At 41.9% G+C, this 19447-nt stretch overlaps 1 protein-coding gene across 1 annotated transcript; it reads left to right on the top strand.

Annotated features, from left to right (window-relative positions):
- The first annotated feature begins 229 nt into the window (after nucleotides 1-229).
- On the top strand, nucleotides 230-18764 carry mtmr6 (myotubularin related protein 6). Its single transcript, XM_030079724.1, has 15 exons — nucleotides 230-440; nucleotides 3546-3677; nucleotides 9030-9192; nucleotides 9663-9820; nucleotides 10757-10885; nucleotides 11332-11466; nucleotides 11777-11909; nucleotides 12365-12474; nucleotides 13574-13699; nucleotides 13804-13853; nucleotides 14427-14520; nucleotides 14676-14782; nucleotides 16543-16677; nucleotides 17144-17270; nucleotides 18043-18764. The coding sequence occupies exons 1-15, from the start codon at nucleotides 417-419 to the stop codon at nucleotides 18406-18408; spliced, it is 1989 nt and encodes a 662-aa protein (XP_029935584.1). The 5' UTR covers nucleotides 230-416; the 3' UTR covers nucleotides 18409-18764.
- The last annotated feature ends 683 nt before the right edge of the window (nucleotides 18765-19447 follow it).

Below are 19447 nucleotides of genomic sequence, written 5' to 3'. Positions count from 1 at the left end.
TACAAAATGTGTAGGCTTACAGGACTTTGAAAACATGTCATCGCATTAATTTCATGATCACCTACTTGTCCAAATTAAATTAGGAAAAGTCATTAAATCTGAACAACAACAACAACAACAACAACAACAACAACAACAACACCACACATACACACAATAGGTGGGTTAAAAGGTGAAACGCGTCAATATTTACTTTTATTTTGAAAATCCCTACCGGAAAAGACACTGCTTAACGCAGCAGCTTGACGCGGATGGAGGAGGGAAAAAATTGACAATAAACACTTATCATATGCCACCGACAAAGTAAAGGCAATCTCTCGTGTAGTTTGGTCCATCTCCTCATCAATGACCCAGTGGTCGCTGGCGGGCGCCTTGTGAAGCTTTGCAGGCAGTGACAGCCGCGTCGAGTCGCAGAAATGGAGCACATCAGGACGCCGAAGGTATCGAAACATTTCCAACTGCACTAAATGGGAAATGGACAGCGGCTCGGCCTTGGCTTTTGGGCTGTGTAGCTGCAGTTTGCTCACAGTTGCTAGATATCAATAATCAAAACAAGTGTGTGTGGTTCTGTGTATTAGCAATCCGGCTAGCAGGTGCCGCCGGCAGCTCCAAGTGTCAGACGTGACGAGCATCCACGACCTGCTCGCCCTTTTTATATTCTAGCACAACAGATAATTGGGCTTCCTCCCTTAACGATCTGTTATTGATTTAGTTTTATTGTCACAGCTCTTGGATGTGTCCTGCAGACCAGCCAGTGCACACCGTGTGAGAGATCTGTGTGTGTGAGTGAGAGAGAGAGAGAGAGTGAGAGAGAGAGGCGGGGGAAATTATATTCGACCATAATGCTATATTGTAAGGCCTACCAGGCAAAGGTGGTAGGCTATATAAAGCTTTCCACCAACATTTACCATCAGATTAGTGTGATATGCATAGATCTCTGCAGCTATGATGTGGGGAACATGATGTACATCTTGAGTGCGTATGCATGTGCGTGTGTGTGTGTGTGTGTGTGTGTGTGTGTGTGTGTGTGTGTGTGTGTATGTGTGTGTTTGGATGGCCTAATGTCTCCAGACTGCACAGTTGTCGTACAGTGATCAGCACAAAACACACAGGTAGAGCTGCTGCCTGCAGACTCAGGATCTGATGTGTTTGTGAAGGGATCAGGTGGGTGGGGTCGCATGCCAGCTGGGTGTGGCCCAGTGTGCTAAGGGATGACACATCCTCCTGGTCATTTTTACTGGTTCTGCTCTTGAATTAAACTGCAGACTAAGACAATATCCCCAAGCCAGTGTGTGTCTCGCCCAGTTTGTGTGAACAAGACTGATGAGACTGCTGAACATTATCATGCGCTGTTTCATGCCTTCTTTGTTACTCTTGAGATGTCTGTTGTATATATACTTTTTTTCTTATAAATACGCTTTAAATCAAATGACTTGTATGCAAGTCATTGGTTTTCAGTACTATTAAATGTTGTTTTTGAGTCATAAATACAGTTTCAGAGATATTATAAATATCTTATATTCTTTGCATATGCCCCAATTAGTAATTAGGGAGAATTACAAAGAATTTGTATCAGTAATCAGAAATTACTTACACAAAGCAGCATGAATTTCATTTAAATTGACAACTATAGTTACCCTAATCCTGGACGATGCCGTTGCCATGGTATCAGGAGATAGAAGATTTCTTGTATATCATCACTGCTTTATTTTCTTTAGGCTTCATTACTTCGTACTGGAGAGGGCTTGCCCAGTCACTTACATATTGATAGTTATTAGTGAGGCCTAATGAATGGTGTATCCAAGGCCTGAGATGCACAGCTTAGATGGCATCATTAAAGAACAGGGAAGAAATGAACAATCACATCATCAACTTTCTCCTGAGAGGACACAGTGGCCATAGGACTGATCTCTCTGCCATACACACACACTGCACACACACCGCTCATTTCCTCTATGTGCTGGGCCAGGCCTTGACAGCGCTGTGTCCTGTTGGTTGCTGGGGAGACGGAGATAGGGTGAATCATTTCATCATATCGGAGAACGACAGGGAACGGAAATACAGGAGAACTGCAACTGTGATGAATCACAGATTTGGATCACTAGCTGCCGTTGCTGCCTGTAGGCCTTTTGGCCACGGAGAGCGCAGGTCACCGGTGTTATTCAGCATAATGTAACCTTTTGCACTTGTACACATGCTCAAGTGCTGACACAGCATGCACCCTAAAGATGAGTTCAACTGCAGTATTTCCCCCAGTTTCCTACGTTTTTTTTTTTTTTTTTTATGGTGGCCATTAAATGCAAATTTTGGTAGTGGAAGGGAGTGTACACATGCAGTGCAGACAGTGCTTTTAATGTGTTGTTTGCATAGTGGGTCTGAGGCCTCATATGAAGTACCTTTGTGCTAGAGTAGAGCTTTACACATTCAAACATGAGGCTGTAGACTACATGTGGAAAATGTCACCTGGTAGCTACTGTCGATATATTTTTGCTCAAATGCATGGGCAAAAAGAAACATGATTTGTGTGATTTATCTGTGATTTATGATAACTGGCAAGTAATAAGTCAACAATACGAAACTGCAAAGACGTCAAGTAGTTCAGTATTTTCAGATGTACATTATGTTTACATCTATATTTGTCTTGGTCTGCCTGATGCGCAAAAGAAGTTGTGTGTGAGTGTGTGTGTATGTTATGACTGTTTGTGTGCACACATTCAAATCATCTTCATGGACCCAGCAGCTGTGTCCAGGTGGCTTGAAACAGGTGGTGTGTCAGTAAGAGCCAGTGCCAAGTGCCACATGCCTGTGTCACAGGTGTCACTACTGTTTGCAAGGACCGGATCACTCTATGTTCTCCATATCAGGATGAGTCTACACACAACCTCAAAGCAGCTGGCAGCACTACAAGCATGCCACCAGCTGAACCAATTAAAAATGTGTCCTTTTGAGTCAGCCAGAGGACAGGCTTCGTATTAATGCGAGAGGAGTACGAGTGGCTGATACTCACTTGTATCTTTGACAGTCAAAGAATAACTCGAGAACTGTATTTCAACTAGAAACAGTTTCATCACAATCTGTACCTGAACTGTTACGTCTCATTCTTTTACCATTATTGAACTATAGCTAAGCTGCAGTTCTGGTAAATAATGCATCTGCTTGGCCTTTGTGAGTGACTCAAGCAGGACTGCATCACAAATTTCTGCTGAGGAGTCACACAAAAACACCGCAGCAGCCATGTCTGCCCTGTTTCATCTAAACTGTTGATTCCACAGTTTCGTTTGCTCATAGTGCACGTACTTTTTACAAATTAGGATTAATGCACAAAGTTGGATTAATGCACATATTTCGACATAATGCAAATGTTTTTATATTTCTTATTTTCCTTTTCAGTTTGTTATAATTTCACTTGTGTCTATATATTTTTTTTTTCTCTTGAGAATTTGAGCAACTGCAACTGTGCTGTCTGATGCTGTGAGTGCTCTAACTAACTGCTGATTAATTCAAGTTATGTTATTGCTGTTGTGTGTGTGTGTGTGTGTTTGCAGGTGGAGCAGGTGCGTCTCCTGGATCGTTTCAGCAACAAGTCCACGAACGGCACGCTGTATCTCACCGCTACACATCTCATCTTCGTGGAGAGCGGCTCTAACAACTCGGCAGCTGCAGCACAAGAGATATGGGTGCGTAGTCGTAGTGCGCGATGCTTTCTGCCACTGTCACTCGTGTCATTCGCACTCTCTCTCAGGGCTGATCTTGCTTTCAGCCACAGAATAGCATCCTCGCTTGGACAAAGGACAGTGTTTCAACCACAGGAGTGTAGCATATTCAGGATCAGTTTGATTCCATTTATGAACAGTTTTCTGACAGAAAAAAATGCTGAGAGACAGTTTCTTTTTTTCCCCACCGAGTAGATCACATTTTTCAGATGTAACCACAGTAAATGAACCATTGCCTCAGTGCCAAGAGGAATGCAGTGAAGATGCATGGGAACACTACTGTGGTAACTACTGTATAAAGCCATAATACAGCATAGCAATACCTTGGGACAGTAGATAGCACTTCATATGTCCCATATTTTTCATATGGTGGAGAAGTCAGAAATGGTCCTGACAATAGGCAACATCTCTGCTTTTATGATGCTAAACCCAAACTAAGCATGTGGGTCAATCTGGAGGCTCAACTAAAAAAATTAACAATTTTTTAAACTTTTAATTTACTTTTATTTAGTGTACAGTATTTCATTCAAGCAGTCTAACTTTGCAAGGACTTTGGCAGTGTAATGCTAACAGCAGCTTCACACGTAATCCTAAATAATTATGCTTTTTTTGTGAATCGTGATTGTAGACAGTCGTTTTTGTGACAGTCACTACTGTGACCCAGCAGTAGCTCCTTGATCGTCTCAAAAACTGGGACACGTAAAAAAAATTTTAATTTGTACTGACTACAGACAATAGGCCTACAGTAGTTTCTGTCACACCAAAGCTAACTACAGTTTGAGTGCTTTTAGATAAGAAATTAACCAGCGTGTTTTTCCTGGCAGATATTAATAATCAAGAGGTTTCAAATGAGTTTAGTCAAGGACTAAGCACCTGAAGTGGATGAAAAGTGTCAAGATTGTAAATGAATGCTGTCTGTGTCCTTTTGACTGAAGACTGGGTGTTGGTGTCTGTGGCTGTCTCGGTTAGTTAGGCGGTTTACTGCAAGAAATTAACATCAAGCCAAGGCAAAAAAAAAAAAAATCCTGTGTCCACATAGAAATAAAAAAATAGCAATCCTTCTATATAGAAAAGGTAGAATAAGACAACATAGGAATAGAGCACAATAGATCCATACACATGTGCAGTGTCTGTGTGTATATTTTATGGACATGTGCAAGGGTCGTGTGTAATTGTAGATCCCAGCATGCTACAGCTTGGGGATTAGTAGTAGTAGATTAGTAGTGTGAGTCCATCTGCACTTCCTGATGGTGCTCGGTGGCAGGGGCCTGGAAAAACACCCTGTCAGTTTTATGGCTGTGTTTCTGTTTGTGGTGTCGTAAGGAAAGAGATAGTGAAAATAAGTGAGCTTGTGCACGCTAAGAGGAAGTAGAGCAGTGATTGAAAATCCTGATTAAAGCAAGGTGTTAGTGTGTGTGTGTGTGTGTGTGTGTGTGTGTGTGTGTGTGTGTGTGTGTGTTTGTGAGTGTTTGTGAGTGTTTGTGAGTGTTTGTGAGTGTTTGTGTGTTTTTGGTCAACCTCCACCTGAAAGAGGATTACTGTTTCAGCACCGTGGGAACTGGGTTACATCTACGTCCTGTGGCAACAGTCAACTGGGCCCCTTGATTGGCTGGGCGGCCCCCAGGTCGATGCTGCCATGGCAACATAGTTAGGCTGAGGAAGGAGTAGAAGCAGTATTGACAAGAGTTGTCAAACATGATTGCGGCTGAGACAGTTTTCACTTCTGAGTATGAATGAGTTGTAATGCAGTTATCTGGAACAGGAGCTCAGTTGATAAATCACGTGTCAAGCCAGCTGGAGATGTGTTTGAACCACTGGAATTATATGAACCCAAGTAAAACTGTTAGTCAGTGAACTGATATTCCTATCGATCTATGTCAGTTTAATTAATTTCCCTTCTGTCTAACCGCCATTCTGATCCCATGTACACAGTGCTTTCTGCACAGACTTGTGGGATACCTAGCAGCTGTCTACCCCTCCTTGGATACTGCCTGTTTGAATGTCATAGGTAGTAGGTGTGGAGGAAAAACTGATAACAACGCTGACATTGCGAAGTTACACTTGGGATCACTGATTACACTAATTTATTCATAGCCCATGGTTACATTTTATAGACAGAAGGATGGAGCTCGTGAAAATTAGGATTTAACAATTGATCGAAATGCTATCGAAATGGAAATATGGCTCTGTGCAGTAGGTGAAATGGTAAAAGGTAAAATGCTGTGCTAAAGACACTGCTCTGGCCTATAAATTGTATTCTCCACATGTAAGAAGACATGCACAGATCACATCATAATTTTACAATTTTTTCAGTGAAAGCTAAAATTATGATGCAAAAATTCCCTCTAAAAAGATGAATCATATTATATCTGTCAATCTATTTTTTTTTTTTTTTTTTTCAGAGCCTATTGAGATGAAATGAATGAGGTCTTGGAAAAGGGCACAAGTGTGGCGTAGGCTAGTTTGTCTCAAACTGCTACAGACAGCAAAACCCAGAGCAGGACTTCCTCCCCACCCTCCTTCCTGCTTTATGTGCTGAGCAAAGGGAACTTTTTCCTTTTCTCTCTGTTTTCATCTGACCACTCTTGTATCCTGCGTTGGTTATATGTGTGTGTGTGTGTGTGTGTGTGTGCTTCCATTAATGTGTTTGTGCTTTTGAGTCTGAATGGGTGTTCATTTGTGGGAGTCAGTTTACAATCGCAGAGAGTTTTGTAAGAATGTACTTTTGTCTCATAAAATATTAAGCCGTGGTTGAGATACTGTCTGACTCAACAGCTGGTGACATCAGCATTTTCTCTCTCTCTCTCTGTGTGTGTGTGTGTGTGTGTGTGTGTGTGTGTGTCAGGTTGCCTTACTGATCATTACCAATGCTGATGAATGCACATCTTTATGATTTCCCATGGTTTGAGTCCCTGTGGAATTCAGACGGCGCTCATTGAATATGGTGATGAGCTGCTTTGTCCGTCCTGCCCTCTGTTCTTTTCAAGATCAGAACGCGCTTCATGATCACATGTTAATGTGGCACCAACTGCCAGTCCTTCTGGAACTTTTCTTCAGTCCAGAGCTTGCTAGAGAGTGCAAAATACCTGTCCTTGACATCCTTTCATCTCCTCCTTTAAATATTCAGTTCACTTTATTTTACCAATTCAGGAGATGTAAAGAGCTATACTGTGCATAAAGGCATCCTCCAGTGGAATCACTCCATATAAATTTCTATTTATCCATTTATTCATTCATTCATTCATTCATTCATTCATTCATTCATTCCAGTGTGCCATGCATTTCAAAAATTGCTATCCAGCTGCTTTGATTTGTAAGGCTTCCTTGAACCTATTCATATAGTTTGTGAGTTTACTAGATGCAGGGGTTAGATCCAACGTCTCTGCTTTAGTTTCATTAATTAGAATGTAACCCTTGACATCCCTGCTCACTCATATAATTTTGCCAGAGGCAAAAAAATAACAAGAATAGGAAGGAGTTTTATTGATTTTCAAAGCACCATTTATTTCTTACCACCGAAGATCTTACAGTTACAGATGACTCAATCTGACCATCTCTTTCTGCCTGTCATGTGCTATTTGTTCATCATTTTTGTTCCAAAGAATTATAGGAAGATGATCTGCAGATGCTCTTAGAGATGTTGGTCTCCAAAGACATACGACACCATTTTATACAGTTTCACAGCACCTTGCACACGGTGCAAAAGGAACAAAATCAATCAGCATTCACTACTCACTAACAATTTAAATTTTAGCAGCATGACACACAATGTGACTGCAGGAGTAGAGTGTCTTGTAGTGCATATTGGTTTCAGTTAATATTATCTTTCTGTTATTGTTGAGTGATTGATTTTTGCTTTACTGTACAACAGAGGCTAAATGAGGAAGGTGTTACTGTTGCACATGCACACTTGCCTCATGCTGTATAGGGCATACACTGATATCACATTTTAAAAAGCTAGGTTTCTCTAGGTATCTGTAGAATATATGAGAATTTTCTCTGTACTTTGGTGATTTACCCTCTTGTATGGATTCTGATGTTTTTTTTTTCCCTTTATTTAATTATGTTTAAGTAGGTAACTAACTTTTTTCTGGATGTTTTATCCCTCCCTCTATTACCTCCCCTCATTTAATTTCCTGGTGTTGTTTACCATTCTGTAAGGTAGTCTGTAAACTACCTAAAGTTACATATAATGGGTGAGTAATAATAATCCAAGGTGAATATCCAAGAAAACATTTTTTTTTGTCTTCCATTCAGAGTAGAAGTGCCCTGCAAAGCTTTGTGCTTTATTCAGCAGGAATTCAAAATGTCATCAAAGTAACTTAGTAAGCATTTTTTTTTCCCCTCTGTTGAACAAAGTACAGTCAGCTTAACCTCCTCAACTCTGCCATGCCCATGGGTGGGTTCATCATTGCTGAGCGGCTGAGCTTTGTTCGAAACCAAAGAACTTTATTTTAAATTCTGGTGGAGATTCCAAGGTTTCCCAGGATACCAAATATGTCTTGCTGAATTCCAGAGAAATGTCTAAAACAATGCACAAGACATGGGAACATTTTTCTGTTTGATGTAATGCTGCAGCCATAAAACAATGGCAACTTGGTTTTGAATATTTCACTCAGTATAAATGTGGTGTAACTTGTGTTTTGTTGCAACCAGCAGATACAGAATATTTTTGTGCCATTGTTGTGCAAAATGAAAAAAAAGTTTTTTTTTACAAACTCAGCAACCTAAGGGGGAATCACAGTTCAAGAGGTTGTATAACCAGCAGAGTACTCAGTACCTGAGTTAGTGATGCACGACAGTGGATTTTTTTGCTGATAAGCCGATATTTTCCAACTCTTTGGGCTGATTGCAGATGCTGATGCTGATATGTGCACATATTTTTTTCCCACCTAAATGCAGAGAACATCAATTCTCTCCTGTAGTGGAATTACCATATCATGATGTCTGCTCTTATTGTGATGGGCCGCTGGCAGATGCAGGCATAAAATACAATACTTTCCAAAATGTAATCATTGACTGGGCAAAAGAAAAGTACTTCAACCTGGGTTATGTAAAAAAATACCAGTTTATTTATGTAACATTTTCTGTCAGGCAAAATTGTAACATTCATTCTATTTAAACAGGACTGGACGATGGCCTGCCTGAGACAGTCCTGACAGCAGCCACAACCAGTGTAAATTTAGCCTGTTTCACATATCGGCACATCATATTGTTAGATGTTCTCATTTCGTACCGATGGTGATATTTGATTTTAAAGATGTAAGGATTAAAAATGACCTCTCTCTCTCCCTCTCTTTGTGACATTCTTTGCAGATCTTGCACCACCACATAGCCTCCGTGGAGAAGCTGTCCCTGACCACCACCGGCTGTCCTCTGGTCATCCAGTGCCGTAACTTCAGGGTGGTTCACTTCGTAGTACAACGAGAGAGAGACTGCCACGACATCTACAGCTCGCTGCTGCGCCTTCTGCGGCCTGGTGGGTGGCACTAGATTGTGTATACGTGTTTGTGTGTGTGTGTGTGTGTGTGTGTGTGTGTGTGTGTTTGGGTGTGCATCCGAGCTATTTCGAAACTGAGACCCTTTGATTGGCAAATGAGCCCACTGTTTTGTGTTTTTTTCTTGCCATCTTTCCATAATCTTATTCTTTATTTCTATTTTTTTATTCACTTAATTTGTAATCTGTGGATACTGCTGAAGAAAATGTGAATTTCCTGCGGGATGAATAAAGTATCTACCTACCTACCTACCTACCTACCATAATTCCTATTATTCATTATCCTTTCATTCATCTCTGCCTTATCCTCTTGCTGCCTTCCTCCTACATTTTTTTCATTTACATACATAATAAATACTATATTGCTATTTTTTCAGTTTTTGTGTTTTCGATAAAGCTAATCCACCTTTAAATGGTTGATGTGAAATATTTTTTTCGTCCCCTCCCTCCAGTATCCTACGAGGAGCTCTATGCGTTCTCCTACAACCCCAAACAGAACGACCAGCAGAGAGAGGAAGGATGGCAGCTCATCGACCTGGGGGCGGAGTTCGAGAGGATGGGTGTCCCCTGCGACCAGTGGCAGCTTACCGACGTCAACAGGGACTACAAGGTATTAGAGGGGGGTGTCCCATCACTGCTAACTTTCTAAAATTGTGTTGACATTAAGCTCCTGGAAGTGGCATAACGTCTGTTTGAGCAGAAAGCGGGGAAAAACCCATATCGTGGTATTTTCTGTTCATCTCCTACATGTGCTGCAGTGCTACAGTCTGAACTGCTCCTTTTTAAAAAAAGGAGTACAGATTCTGTACATGCTCCTGGCATGCTGTGTTGTGTGAAAATTCACAGCTAGGGTGTGAAAATTCCTTGTTAAACCTGCGCCAGGCACGACATTTAGGGAAAAACATACCAGTTTTCCCAGCCAAACCGCCCTTTAAATTGAGACACCATAATTTTGCCATATTTTCCTTATTTTTTCCAGAAAATAAAGTCCTCAAAATTCAGTTCTCTTATTATCAGCATGTGAAATTCCTCACTGTAGTTTTAACATTACATTTAAAAATCGACTTTTGCTTATGTTTATTGAATAAATGAACAATTTCTGCCATTATCCTATCATTATGTGTGGCAAATGGAAATTACTGTAATGCACTATCCTATCATACTACTATTCTCTGATCATTTGTGTGGTAATTGGACATGAGCTCCCATTATGAACCTTGATGTAAGCACACCCAGATGATGGCGCTAGAGATTCACTTTGTTAGATGCAGCTTGTCAGGAGCAGTTTGAACAGATATTCACCTTCTAAGAGCATATCTCCTTATCTGAAGATATGATTACAGGTATGATGGTGCAGCACTGTGTGAGCTCAAACTGTGATTTTGTACTCTGAACATTATAACTCAATATAAGGCCTTTATGAAATGTTTTGAGAATTTTTACCAGTGTAGTTTCCAGTCAGCACAATTTTTCAAAACCCTTCATGTGTAAGAATTAGATCTGATGTCTGCAAATATTTGTGTGTTTATGTGTGTGTGTTTTCCAGGTGTGCGAGACATATCCTCGGGATCTATATGTTCCCATCACAGCCAGTAAACCTATCATAGTGGGGAGCTCCAAGTTCAGAAGCAAAGGACGCTTCCCTGTACTCACATACTTCTACCAAGAGAAGAAGGTACTGTATCACTGAATTAACCGCTGCAGCTGATGCATTTCTCCATCCCTGCACTCACACTCTTCTGTGAAGGGAATTATATGCAAAGTGACACATGAATTTGCCTGAAAGGTGTATCCACCTCCTGTTGGACCTGTATTTTTACTCACTTTCCGCATTGAAATTGGTCAGGTATTTGTTGTGAGATGCAGTAAAATTATCTAGAGAGTCAGAGAGGTCAAACGACGGCATGCAGGGTGATCCAACATGCAGTCTTCATGTGTGAAACAGAAAAACATTTGAAAATGTCAGTTATTCTCTCTCTGTCACTACGACTGAAAACACAGAAAGTGCACTTTTCATGATATTTTCTGTTTTCTTATTGTAATTGAAATAACATTGGTTGTTTGGTGTGTGTGTGTGTGTGTGTGTGTATGTGTGTGTGTGTGCTGTCTTCTCCGTGGCAGGCGGCAGTGTGCCGATGCAGCCAGCCTCTCTCTGGGTTCAGCGCACGATGCCTGGAGGACGAGAGCATGCTGCAGGCCATCAGCAAGGCCAATCACAACAGCCGATTCGTCTACGTCATGGATACCAGGCCCAAGGTACTTGCAGACAGCCAGTCAAAGCCCATCTACCATTAAAGGAACAGTTCACCCACAGATTAAAGTTTTGTAATTATTTACTCACCCTCATGCCAGTCGAAACACAAGAGAAATATTTTTGCCCATACAACACACAGGAAGGAACTCTGTAGTATCTTTCAGAATCTAATAGGCATCACTTTCCAAAATGACAAAAAATGACAAAATTACTGTACAGCCAAGTCAAACAATCACACCTATGTCATCAATACCCTATATGCTGTATGAAGAACTTACTTACTTACTTACTTACCCCTCTCTCTGTCTACAGCTGAACGCACTAGCCAACCGGGCTGCAGGTAAAGGCTACGAGAACGAGGACAACTACTCCAACATCCATTTCCAGTTCGTAGGCATCGAGAACATCCACGTGATGAGGGCCAGCCTGCAGAAACTGCTGGAAGGTTAAACAGATGCGCATGCATATGCACACACATGCAGTTTTTTTTTTTTTTTTTACCCACTGACATTTCGTGTTTTAGCTTTTGCCTGTGATCAACAGCGTCTTTGAAACTGTCAGAACTGTTGTGATACTGTGAACCTCACCCATCTGGCACTGATGGAGGTCAAAACAAACACCCCAAATTATGCTGAGAAATACTGCCACACCTTCTGCAGAGTTGCTAATATCAAGAGTGTTTTCATCTCAGTCTCGGGTTTCAACAGGTTTTCCATCATGCATCTCAGTTTCCATTAAATAGATTGTTTGCATGTGTATTAAGCCATAATATGTGTATATGCTACAAATTAAAGACATTTTTATTGTGTATTTGTTGTGTAGGGTTATTTGTTGTGTTTTATTGTGTAGTAGGCAAGGCAAATGGTTATTCTCAAATATGTTTTTCTGTCTGTGTCTCAGTGATCGGGACTCGGTCTCTCACCATGAGTGACTACCTGATGGGACTGGAGAGCAGCGGCTGGCTGCGACATATCAAGGCCATTGTAGACGCAGCCATCTTTCTCACCAAGGTAAGAGTCTCTTCCACCCTCTTCCTTAACTTTCGATTCTCTACACACAGAGGTGGGGGGTATAGAAATACAAATACTTTTTTAAGATCTTTCAAGCATCCTTACTTAACATGAGTATTTATTTTTCTGACAACTTTTTATTTTTCCCCTACATTTTAACACAAATATCTGCACTTTCTACCCCTTACATTTTCAAAACACACTTGTTGCTTTAGTTTTAATGCATTCAATGGGAATTATTGGTCATTTTTATCTTGCACTGCACACCTTCCCAACATCAAGACCAATTTCAACCTAAAGCAATGGGACAGTAACACATGGAAAAGGCGATCCCTCGGAGTATCCATCTGTTCATTTCACACATGACAGATGTAACAAGATGAAACAGACGAGAGGGAGACTCGATCGCAGACAAGTGGCGTCTAGTGAATGTGATGTCTGTGGCGGGGAGAACTAGTAGCGACGTGGATGAAAGCGAAGCAGCCAACACTGCCGATGGAGCAGATTCAGAGCAGCAAGACAGTCCTCATCCATGGCCTGATTTAGGAGAAACGTTTGAAGTTGTCAGCTCTGAGAGCGATTCTTGGCGAATGCATTGTGTCTCGTGCCAACCTAAAAACCATGAGCTTCTGGCGTTCAAGAATTCTCTGTTAAATCTTAAGTTTAAAAGTCTTTGAATTGTATTAATATGAAGTGAGTTTCAGTCAGTTTTGCACTCATGAATAATTACCAGAAACATCCAGTTGCCTAAGGGTTAGCATTAGAAAGGTTAAAAAGGCTCAGAGGGACACTTTTTACTTTTATACTTTGAAGCGGGACTTCTACTTTTACCAGACTCTGTGCTCCCACTTTATTACAGAAAGTGTACTTTTGCCACGTCTGTCTGTAAGTGCTTTTAAATTCACAATGATATTCTTTTGTCAATCCACATAATCAGGTATTCTGATTAAAGTAATTCCTTCCAGGATAAACATGACAAACAGAACAGAACAAACTCTGTGTGAATATATCATCCTAATCTTCTCCTTCTGAACCCATTTCCCTATTCCTTTGTCTCTACCCATAAATCCTTGTGCTCCGTGTGCCCCACCAACCCCAGGCGGTGACAGGGGAAGGGGCCAGTGTGCTGGTCCACTGTTCAGACGGATGGGACAGAACAGCCCAAGTCTGCTCTCTGGGGGCACTACTCATGGACCCCTACTACCGCACCATCAAGGGCTTCATGGTACTGGCAAAACACACACGCACACACTCACACAGGTGTGTGCTGGCTTGGCTGACTGTCCAGTGCTTGCTCCTCCCTCACTCTGTCTGATCTCTCTGTTCCAGGTACTAATAGAGAAAGACTGGATCTCCTTTGGCCACAAGTTTGCTGACAGGTGAGCTTTCACCTGGATAATTTTAGCTTTAACATGTCGACAGCGTCACGTTCCGCTCCCTCGCACCAGCTTGCTGCACAGCAGGACGTCAAATGCAGCACCATCGCTTCATTGTTGGAAGAAAAATCATTTGCAATTCAAATTCTCTTCAGTTTCAGTGGACTTAAGCTGACTCTTATAGCTGCACCAGTGTTTCTATATTTGCTCCACTGGCTTAAGTTACTATAGTTTCAGACTATTACAACAAAAATGAGTTGCTTATAGGTGCATTATGTAAAATTGAATTAAATTGAGGATCGTTTTGACTCAATGTGACAAAAAAGTGGAATATGCACAAAGTAACCCTGAATTTTGCATAGTGCACCTCTAATATCACACGTTTACAATTAGGTTGTGAGTCTGTGTGTATTTAAAACATTTCTTTCCAACACAATTACAATTTCCTACAGTTAGTTCTCAGGAATGTCACTTGTCTCTAGGTAAAGCTCTGCTGATGGGCTTTAATTAACTTTTAACTTAATTAACTTTTTTACTAGTTCTCCTGCTGACCCTTTGACCTTTGTCTTCTGCTAGGTGTGACCAGTTGGACGGAGATCCCAAGGAGGTGTCTCCTGTCTTTACTCAGTTCCTCGAGTGTGTCTGGCAGGTCACCGAGCAGTTCCCACAGGTAGGTGTGTGTGTGTGTGTGTGTGTGTGTGTGCGCGCGCGCGCATCCTTTTAATGTTTCTGTGTCTTATTTCCTGTGTATTTTTTCTTTATTATTTACTTGATGTTGGTGGTGGTGGTGGTGGCTGTGTGTGTGTGTGTGTGTGTGTTCCTCAGGCGTTTGAGTTCAGTGAGTGGTTCCTGCTGCAGATCCATGAACACGTCCACTCCTGTCAGTACGGCAACTTCCTCGGCAACAATGAGAGACAGAGAGAGGACCTGCAGTAAGTCTAACACACACACACACTCACACACACACACACTCACACACACACACACACACACACACACACACACACACACACACACACACACACAAATATAGGTCAAAAAGTGTTGCAAATAATTGTAAGCATTGGTAAGTTCGAACTACTGTGCCACATAATGCACCAGTTCTATAGTGTCCGGTATGTTGTCAATCACACAGAAGAACACTAAACTGATTTTCAAATATTTTTCTGGCATTGTTTAAACTTTATAATGGTCGCAGTCCTGTGTGGTAAACCCCTTCATGATTTGCCAGCCCAGTTTAAACAAACACTGAGAATTATTTGGAGAGAGTAATTGATCCAGGTCGGATAAACCCGCTCATCAGCCACACACGGTTGTACAGCCGCTCTGCCCTTTCCGCTCTGTTTGCTCTCAGTACATCAAAGGACTGACTGTGCTGGGCAAACTAATCATTTCCTGTGCACACACATACGCACAAACACACACAAATCAGATTCATGTACACCAAAGTTCTGCAGAGCACGCTTCTTTTTCAGCCTCATGTTATTAGTTTTACCCGAGGCTCATGAAATCCTGCTGTTCTCGTGTTAACAGCAACGTTAGTTTCTGCTTATTGCCCAGGCATCAAGTCGTACCATGAAGGCCTGTCAGGCAATCTTATACAAACACTTTGATTCACGAAACAGAATCTGGAGATGGATGCGTGTTTGTAAAAGGATGCTCCCAACTTGCAAAATGTCAGCAAGTCAGTGAAAAGTTAAAGAAATCTCCACACACAAGCAGATTGAATACTGTTGATGTTTTCAGATCAAGGTAAATTATCACGAATATTTTTACATTAAACCTGCAATAAGCGATTTTTTCCAAACTATTAAAAATCGTGAAACTAACCTGTGCTTTATGGAGACTTTTGTGTCCCTAATTATATAAACCACTTCCAAGTCTCTACGCCCGGTCATGTTGTGTTTTCCACTTTTCTCTCTTCCACTTTCATTCAGAGTTTTTCCGAAATCTAACATTCTGCCGATAAATGTATCCAAATTTCGGATCAGCCGTGCAGGGCCTGATTGGAGGGGCAGAAAAAGTTCATTCATAGCAGTTGTATACCTTGTCGCTTACAGTCAGCAGCTGCACCACATTTTCAAATTGGACCTCAGAGACAAAATAATCCAACAAGAGCCGTGTAATTTAAAAAACGATTTGTTTTCACTCTAACTTTCGATTTTGTGTAAGCGATATACCATGAACTTGTTTCTAAACAGAGTTTGAGCTCTCAGCTCCCTCTAGCTGTCAAAAAATACTAACTGCAGCTTTAAATTTAAGTGCACATAAACCTTTTTTGGCAGTCAATGGGGCTATAAGATAAGCACAACCCAGTTCTACAACATGAAGGCATTTAAATACGCTAACAGCAAAGATGATAAGAAAAAAAAAATCTTCTGTTCTTCTTTAAGAAACACCAAAAGTTGTTCATAACTGTGATACACACGCAGTGATTATACAGGTGCACCTAAACATAAATAAACCACTATTAAGAAATGTAACACATTCACATAAGCTCCACCCTGCTCTTTCTCTCGTTCCCTTTCTGTTCTCCAGACACCCCTGGTTGAAAAACAGTGGCACTTTGGGAAATGATGCATCTCGCCATTGTTTTCGAAACATTTTCAGGATTGCATTAGTTGGCCCCTAGAGGGGATGTTTCAATTGCAGGCCAAAACAGGTCTGTAACTGGTGTGACTCTGTGTTCCAGGCTGCGGGAGCGGACTCACTCCCTGTGGGCGTTTCTGATGAGTGAAAAAGAGAACTACATGAACCCGGTCTACAGCCCTGCCTATGCCGAATCGCACCCCGTGCTGGAGCCCTCCACCCTGCCCTACCATTTCAAGTCAGTACTAAGCCCTTCTTCATCACCCGCCTGTGCTGTAGATTGTTGAGGCAACCTCACAGATTGCAGAACAGGTCAAACAAAACCACAAACAAGAATTCATTCAACCAGCAATAAAATTCTATTTGTAATTCTGATTTGTAAGAGTGGTTACAAGCAGGTGCTCTAAATGATGCATCTCTATGGATGTAAAAACAGAAGCATGCACATACTGACTTAAATATTGAAGTTTGACCTGGTGGAGGTTTTATCCGTGTATATGTTTGTCTGTCAGACTTTCTGTGTGTGTGTGTATGTGTGCATGTGTGTGTGTGTGTGTGTGTGCATGTGTGCTTGAGTGCGAGTGTGTATCTGTCTGTGCTTGCATATGTCTGCCTGCTGATCAGCCTGTCCTAGTCTCTGAAAGTGTCCTGTTCTCCATCTGGTATCTCATCTATATTTGTGTGTGTGTGTGTGTGTGTCCAAGGTTCTGGAGGAATATGTACCACCAGTTTGATCGGTCCATGCACCCACGCCAGTCTATCCTGAAAACCATCCTGACTCTGAGAGAGAACAGCCGCAAGACAGAGAACACACTCCACGCCCTGGAGAATGTGAGTGCGCACACAACACACACACACACACACACATGTTCTTACAGAGGTGACTATTTGCAGTTAGTATTAAACAGACTACATGCGTATTTTTAGTCAAAATGAATTTTGGACTTGTTGGCCTTATTTGCATATCCATACCTAAACAGTTTTTTATAGCAAAATCCCATTTCTATACTTTTAGACTTAAACTTAGATTTTCTTTATTGTCATTGCACAAAAAAACACAGCAGTGAGTTTTTTGCAACAAAATGTCGTTGTCGTTTACTCCCCGGAAAACGGCACATCTTTAGTAGTTCTCTGCAGCCTAATGATAGGTAGAAATAAACCTCCCAACCAATAATACCATCACAGATTTTTGGACAAGCCCCACCCCTCTTTCCATTAAGCTCCTCCCATCATTTAATACTTGCAGCTTGACAGATTTTAAGGTGACAGAGGCAGTGACATGGCACAGGAATCCTCAAGGGGTGAAGTTATTAGTTGCGTTCCACCTGTATCACCTCGTGTGCAGCCGAATCTCAACATTGCCCTCATCAGTTTTGTAGAGAGTCAGATCATTTGATGGGGAATTAGTCCAGCCGTCATTTGTGATGCTCAAGAGAAGTCGAGATGACTGGTAAGTTATTTCCCAAGGGATATGCAAGTGATCAAACGGTGCCATAAAAATGTTAATGTTAAGACTGATCAGGTCAGTCACATTTATGAACAGGAAAACACTCAGCTCCCCTTCTGTGCATCTCCTCACCCTCCTCCTCTCCCCTTTCTCCAGAGGCTCCAGCAGCTCGGCGTCACTCCTGTCGTGACCTCCGACCCCCCTGCGCCTGCTCCTCCCACCAGGGACCACTGCTCCCTCTCCAACCGCAACCCCCTCCCGCCCCGTCCCGACTCCCTCATCCTGGGGGCGCCGATCAGCCGCAAGGAGGCTCAGCAGCAGGAGGAGGAGGACGAAGAGGAGGAGGTGGGAGAGGAGGCCACCGAGAGCACCGACACAGAGCGGACAGTAGAGGGCAGCAGCGGCACCGAAAGCAGGAAGCAGAGCTACGGCGAGCTGGAAGGGACATACAACAGCGAGCTGGCCAAAAGTGAGCCAGCTGTGGTCAGCCTGGAATTTGGCGTGGCGCGCATGACCTGCTGAGACCAACCAGGGGGATTGTGGGATACCGGGGGACAGGCAAGACTGGATCGGAGGGCTTAATGAGCGCGTATGTGTGCACTGTATGTATGTATGAGTGTGTGTATGTGTGTGTGTGTGTGTGTGTGTCAAGGGGAAGCCTACATTCTGTGTATGATTACATGCTGATTATGCCGTGGTCCTGAATGGGCCAAATGGATAAAGGTGTATGTCTGTATAGTCTAAATCTCTATGGAAAGCCGCATTATTATGGCATTTACTGCACTTAGACAAAAAGCTTGTTTTTTTAATGAATGTTCAAAAGTACTACAGAGAATTAATGAACAGAATAAGAGAATAAATGGATCCCAAAAAGGAAATCTTGTGTGTGTTTTGGTTGATTTAGCGTTTTTTTCCTTCTTTCCTCTGTTATACGTTATGTGATCTCAGGATTCGTGTGTGTGTGTGTGTGTGCGTGGGGTGGGGTCTTATATATGCATGTGTGTGCTTGAAAACTCTTCAGTGAGGATAATGGGTAAAGCTGAACACCGTACAGGCCTAATTTTTTGCTCTACATCCTGTGACACCGTAACCAGACTAACATAACCTAATTTTCTGACATGTCAAATCCCACAGGAAATCAGGTATTTTGGCAGCAGAAATGTTTCATCTCCTCTGAGGGCTCAAATCCAGTCTAATCTGAATGTTGCTGGTAGATTGCAGCTGATTTTTCAGCACCGTGACTGATTGAAATTGAAAAACATCAAATTCTACATTAATAGGAATAATCTAACACAGAAAGCTGCATTAAGCCAAAATTTGGTTGTAGAAAACATCCTAATGAATGCAGACTGGGTCTTTTTTTTTCTTAGCAATTATTATGTTAACAGAAAATTGTCTCTTACATTCAGACCCTGAGGAGATTCAGCTGTCACCATCACTGATCATTTAATCCCATTATCAATCTCATATTGATCACTCAACACACAGATTCAACGATGCCCATTGACCTAGTAATCCTGCTGGTTGTCTGGGTCAAATCAATGCTCTGTATGAATGGGGG

The sequence above is a fragment of the Myripristis murdjan genome, chromosome 20, assembly GCF_902150065.1.
Source record: "Myripristis murdjan chromosome 20, fMyrMur1.1, whole genome shotgun sequence".
Taxonomy (NCBI): domain Eukaryota; kingdom Metazoa; phylum Chordata; class Actinopteri; order Holocentriformes; family Holocentridae; genus Myripristis; species Myripristis murdjan.
The sequence above is the reverse complement of the archived record's forward strand: the minus strand, read 5'-3'. Positions and strand labels throughout refer to the sequence as shown.